Here is a 6,501-nt window from a genome sequence, read left to right as displayed (position 1 = left end):
TCAAACCGATATCGACTTTATCACCCACGGAATCCGTTTCCACATTGGGAATCAACATTGAAACAAAACACTCGTACGGTGGAACTTTAAGGCCACAGTGGAACTGTTGCACGTCTGTTTCGACCGGGCCACTAATCTCTTCTACTTGGGAAGTCATTTGTGGGCCTATAGGTCCACAGTCGGACTGTTGAACGTCAGTTTCAATCGGGTCGTTGAACTCCTCTACTTTCAATGTTGTTTGCTGCAGAAAATCCTCAGGAAATTGGGGTGAATCCGTTAATACCGGTTCCTCCATGACTGGTAGCGAACTAAAATCTAATTTATCACCCGCGGATTCATTCGTCGGCTCGACGAGTATGCCAGAACTAGAACGCCGGACCTTGACATCACCACAACAAAATAATTTTCGGAAGAAATGCTTGGTATTTTTCCAAGCAGAACGGCACTTTGGCTTGGCCACAGTGGTTATTGAATTTGCATCATCGGATCCCTGAATTATGGGTTCCTGCGGAAAAATAGCGTGTGTTTATAAATACAAATATAATATAACTTTATAATATAATATAATATAACAAATACCTCATTTATACAGGGGTTTGGCATCAAAACACAACTTGAGGACTGTTGTACCTCGATATCTGGCTTTTCTACAGCCGGTCCACTTAACTCCTCGACCGGAAAAGCCGTATTTGGCATCAACTCGTCCGCGGATCGGCATGAGTAAATTATGTCCGGTTGTATCAAGGTGGAAGACAGTAATCCAGTATCAACTTCATAGCTATCCGAACCCAAATGTTTGGCGATGTTTGGTATTAAATTTGATTGCTGATCAGCCAGGTCACCGCAGGTCACCGCCGTATCACTCTCCGATACGATTTCTCCGGCCACGTCATTTTTCAGATCTGCAGGAGAACTGTCCATTACGATCGCCTCGGTGGATGCTGTAATACTCTGTTCAACAATGCTCGGCATGATATTATAATTAATAGTAATAATTAACTGGTTAGTAAATTATTATTATATTATAGACAAAATTAAACTTTTATTTTTTTGTGCACACGCTAAGACAGCCAAAGATATAATGAATAATCAAATAAGACCAAAGTATAAATTAAACAGTTTATTATTCTCAATGGCAACTATATCTTAGCAACTTTTATTTATTTATTTAAAGCAATATTTTGATATTTATTAAAATAAACAAAAAAATGAAAATAATCCAAAGCTATTTTATATTGAACAATAAATTTTCTAAGACATTCAATAAAATATATGTGGTGTGTATATTTTGGTACCATTATAATATTTTATGTGTCTTATTATCCAGCCATAAAATGTACAAGCTTCATCACTGATGTATTTAGAAGTTAAACTATATTATAAAAACCACTATGTGTATAATAAAATATATTATTTATTGATTATCTATTAGTGGAATATTATATGCAGTTATGCATATCATTGCATATTATATGCACGTTAAAAGCTATTTCCTACCCTGGTGGCTAGCATCCAAATTTTCAATTTTTTTGATTTTTTAACTATTAATTTTACTATGATTTATACCAATCAATACATCCATATGTTTAGAATTTGAACCTCGATATTTTCCCCTAAACATTAAATTTTTCACTACCTGTGGGTGAAGAACATTGACAAGAAAACTGAAAAACGTCTTGAATATCTCACTGTATGTCTGTAAAATCATATCTGGTTTCACATCCAGGATTAGATAAATTAAATCCAAAAAGGTTATAAGAAATCAATAATATTTTTTAATAATTTAAATGTACTTCAAAATAAACCTTATAGTTTATCTAATTTACCTAAGTTTTACTAAAGTTATATGTGCAAACAATACAAATTATACCAACTACGAAGTATAATCAGCTATAAATACTTAATGAAATGTAACAAACATTGTCTTGTATGATATTTATTTTGAGTGTTCAGCATATACATTAAATTAAACGCCAACATCTATTTTTTTTCACTTCAACGGTTTTAGGTAAGTACCTAATATTAATTTTTAATTAATTTTTAAATTATGTCAATTTATTGGTTCGTGCATGTACATTAAAATATAATTTTAATTCGATTAAAATCAGTATAGGTTAAACGCAATAAAATTCTAAAACACTATAATTATTACAATTTATTATACTTTTTATTCTTTTATTATATATAATATGCGATTGGCCGGTACCATGTTCGGCATGTACTGTTCCCAGCACCGACGCCGGGTGACAGACCAACTCTGACGTTTGCAATTATAGACGTATATTTCTATCTTACCGTTACCATACATGGCCAAACTCCATCGTATATTCCTGTATCAAAAGAAACCGCAATTTCATAATTATTTACTCTCAACATGGATTCCACCCCGGCAAGTCAACCATCGTCCATCACTAGCAGCATTTCTTTCACCACCTATATACTTAACAGTTTTGTGGCTAATAGTCAAGTTAACACTATATTTTGCTGAATTCAAGAAATCGTTTGACTCAGTAGAACATGGGCTTCTCATTGCCATACTTGACTCCCTCGGTATGTGGGAAATGTATAAATGTATACATACATTTTCATTTTCATTGGTTTAACCACATTCAGATGTGTTGATTTTTCGTTAACTGCTTCAAGTTTAGTCAATACTACTGATAGTCGATTATCAAAAAATAGGCGCTACACAATGAATAATACTTTTATGATGTATTTTATTTCGTATAAACAACACAAGAAAATACAACGAAGTTAGAACCTATTTCCTTCTCTAGAAGTAAAAGTTAAATAACTAAAAATGAACAGGACTGTCATTATTAGTTTCCATAAAAATATATCATGATACAACCACATTAGTTTCAATAAATATTTTTGGTTGCAGATAATAAGTAGTTACATACATTAATATTAGTATCACACCTTATTATATGGTATATAGATACATTATACAATTAGTTTTATGATAATTTAGATAATTACACTGATTGAAAAAAATAATGATTACTATCTATACTAATTCATATATTATAGAATGGATAGCTAAAAAAAATACACCAAAAAACTAACGAAATAATAACAGCAACATTCCATGTCTTAAATGGCATGTTGAGTAGGAGCGAGAAGGTACTAAGATACGAGTAAGTAGGTAGTAAATTATATCTAACAAAACTATTTTTCGTATATGCTCAATGAGGAAGTATTAATTTTCATTTCTGAGTGAACAGTGAACGATGCATCTATTGGTTTTACAATCAGGTTTTAGATTCTGAACGAAGTGATGAATGTATTGATTTTACAATGATATTGTGTGTGTTTTTGATTTTGTGTCTGTGTACAGCATAAATAGTCGAAATAATGCTTCAATTTCAAACTTTGGGGGTGGATTCCGATGGAAAAGTGAATATCCTTGGTGTATTATACACGTCAAAAGTAAACATTTTCTAACAGTTTTCAAAAAAATCGAAAAAAACAAAAAAAAAATGAAGGAAAAACGGGAATTTTTACGCAAAACCAGTTTTCGACTAAATCGATTTTTTTTATATGGTTTTAATTCAAAAACTAATCACTGTAAATACTTGAAATTTTCACCAAATGTTTGATTTTTTTATAGATATTTATTGACCACTAAAATTTTCAATTTTTTTGAGAATTTTTTTTTGAAGTACCGGTAAAAAAATGTTGGATGACCGAAAAAACTTGAAAGTTTAATACAAGGTTCCTTATGAGTTGTTCTTATTGTAGCTAAAAAAAATTAAAAATCGTAAGTCACAATTTTTTTATAAGCGTTTATAGTTCAAATTTTTACGAAATCTGTCGAAAATGCGAATATTTGCAAGTAATTTTGAAGTTGAAAAATCATAAAATTGTTTGTGTTTATAACTAAGAATTAAAAATACTAAAACACTAAATTTTCCATAAGTTTTCCTTCAAGTAGTTAAAGAGAAAACTCGAAGCTTCATTATAGGAAAAATTTTAAGTGCGATTGAATTTTCGAAATAGCGTAACGATAACGATTTATCCTCAAATGATATTAAATATTTGTTATTATTCAAAAAGTATAAGTCGTAGATACTTGAAAATTTTACCGGTTATTTATATTGGCATTTTATTTACATGATTTAATTTTCAAAATATTTTGACTTTTTTTGAGATATTTATAGACAACTGAAATTTTCAATTTTTCAGAAAATTTTTTTTAGAAGTGTCGATAAAATTTTTTTGGCCCTATCAAACTACTTGAAAATTTAATACAGAGTTTCTCATAAGTTATTCTTATAGTAATTAAAAAAATATAAGAATACATAAGCACAATTTATTTATTAGCATTTGAAATTCAAATTTTGACTAAATACGTAAAAATTACGGCAATTTTCAAATTATCTTAGATAGAAATTCATAAAAGTTTTTCTTATTAATTCTAAGATTTGAAAATTAAATACAAGGCTTCTAACACATTGTAACAATAGCAGTTGAAAAATATTAAAAATACATGGGCACGTTTTTTTTTTATATAAGCATTTAAAGTTCAAATTTTGACTAAATACATAAAAATTACGGCAATGTTCAAATTATCTTAGATAGAAATTCATAAAAAATTTTCTTTTTATATCTAAGATTTTAAACTTTAATACAAGGCTCCTAATATATTTTTACAATAGCAGTTGAAAAATAAAAGAAATATATAGCCACGATTTTTTTTTACATGCATTCAAATTTTAATTTTGACAACATACGTAATAATCACGAAAATTCGTAAATTATTTTATCCTAGAAATTCATAAAAAATTTAAAATTTAAAGCCTCGTAAAATTTTTTTAATTGACTTACACTCGACTTATTTTATAATTATTATAAGAAAAACTTATGGACAACCTTGCAGTAAATTTGTAGCTTTTTATACAATATAGTTTATAAATTGTTAACTACAAAACAATTTGCAAATATTTGTGATTTTGACAAATTATATCAATATTTGAATTACAAACGCTAATAAAAAAAATATGCCTCTGTATTCTTATAATTTTTTAATCACTGTAATACGTACTAACTTATGAGGAACTTTGTATTAAATTTTCAAATATTTTGACTCAACCAAAAAAATTTTATCGATATTTATTTCGAGTTCTCTATAGCTATTTGATGGAAAACTTAGTGTGGCAGTACCTTAGATATAAACACAAACAATTTTATGATTTTCAACTACAAAATTACTTTCAAATTTTCGTGATTATGGCATATCTGATATTTCTTAAATATTTAAACTTTAAAAGTACTTTAGTCACAATTTTTTAATTTTTTTCAAGTGAATAAATATCGCTATAGTATAGAAATTTGGTAAAAATGTCATAAATCATACATTCATCACCAGTGCCGCAACTTGGTACATATTGGTGGGTGTGCGACCAACTAAAAGGGCCCATGTACAGAGGCACAACAATATGGGGAGGGGGGGGGGGCTTTGCCTAACCGAATACGATTCAGACCCCTCACAAAAATATTTCTTATTTATTTAGAAATAAGCCGCTTATAGGTTATTTTAAATTAATAGTTTTGTTAGGTAGGCCCCCCCAGAAATTTAATCCTAGTTGAGACCATCTTCATGCACCAATAAGTCATTACAATATATTGCTTGTTGTTTTTAGCTATATACATTATGTTATGTGGTTAATATAATATTCACTGCTATACTGCTTACAGATAGGTAGAGCTTTGAACACATATAAGTGAGGACCATAGATAAGTATAGGACTTAATTCCTGCTTTTTCAAATAATTCTTTTTCTTTTAAACGCCGCTTTTCAGCGCCGCTTTTAACTTTCGAGCTCATTATAGTTTTTTTAATTATTAGTAAAAAAAACAAGTTAATTGATGGTAAATAAATAAATATTACTGATATAATAATAATTTTATATTGTCATTTGTCACAGTGTACGCAGCGTAGAATATGCTGTGATGAATCATCACTAAGTTCAATATCTAAAAGCAATAAGATTAATGTAACTTTAATTAAATCCCCATTGGTAATTTTGTTTTTATGCAGTAGCAGACTTACGTTAATTTAATACTACAAAGAGCTCATTCGGTAGTAGGTTAATTCAAGATTAAGAACCAAAGAACTCAAATTATTAACACCGAAAAAAACATACACTAGAGATCTAAACGATGAAAGTAGACTTGATGTTTATGAACATGATTTTAGTAGTCCTGCGTATTCTGTAGTATCACCAGCAACTAAATTATACGTGTCTCAACTTGTACAGCTTCCGAGTCCCCATAAAAAGGCTAAAACTGAAAATAGGATTATTCCGTACGATCAATTGTTAGAAAAATATGAAAAACAGGAAAAACTATTATCTAGGAAGAGAGCAACAATTAAATAACAAACATAAAAATGACAAACTGAACCATAAATTATTTATCAAAAAAAAAAATTTGTATCGAAAAACTCAAAATCTTTAGTTAAAATGCAATTGCTCCATAAAAAACGAAGACCTTGGTT

The 6,501-nt window shown here is 29.1% G+C and overlaps 1 protein-coding gene across 1 annotated transcript; it reads left to right on the top strand.

Annotated features, from left to right (window-relative positions):
- Nucleotides 1-378: 378 nt before the first annotated feature.
- On the top strand, nt 379-1,218 carry LOC149058693 (uncharacterized). The gene is made up of 2 exons (XM_089220397.1): nt 379-520; nt 593-1,218. The coding sequence occupies exons 1-2, from the start codon at nt 498-500 to the stop codon at nt 945-947; spliced, it is 378 nt and encodes a 125-aa protein (XP_089076523.1). The 5' UTR covers nt 379-497; the 3' UTR covers nt 948-1,218.
- The last annotated feature ends 5,283 nt before the right edge of the window (nt 1,219-6,501 follow it).

This window comes from Diuraphis noxia, unplaced genomic scaffold (assembly GCF_037042655.1).
Source record: "Diuraphis noxia isolate RWA-SAM2 unplaced genomic scaffold, SU_Dnox_SAM2 contig0002, whole genome shotgun sequence".
In the NCBI taxonomy this organism is placed as follows: Eukaryota; Metazoa; Arthropoda; class Insecta; order Hemiptera; family Aphididae; genus Diuraphis; species Diuraphis noxia.
The sequence above is the reverse complement of the archived record's forward strand: the minus strand, read 5'-3'. Positions and strand labels throughout refer to the sequence as shown.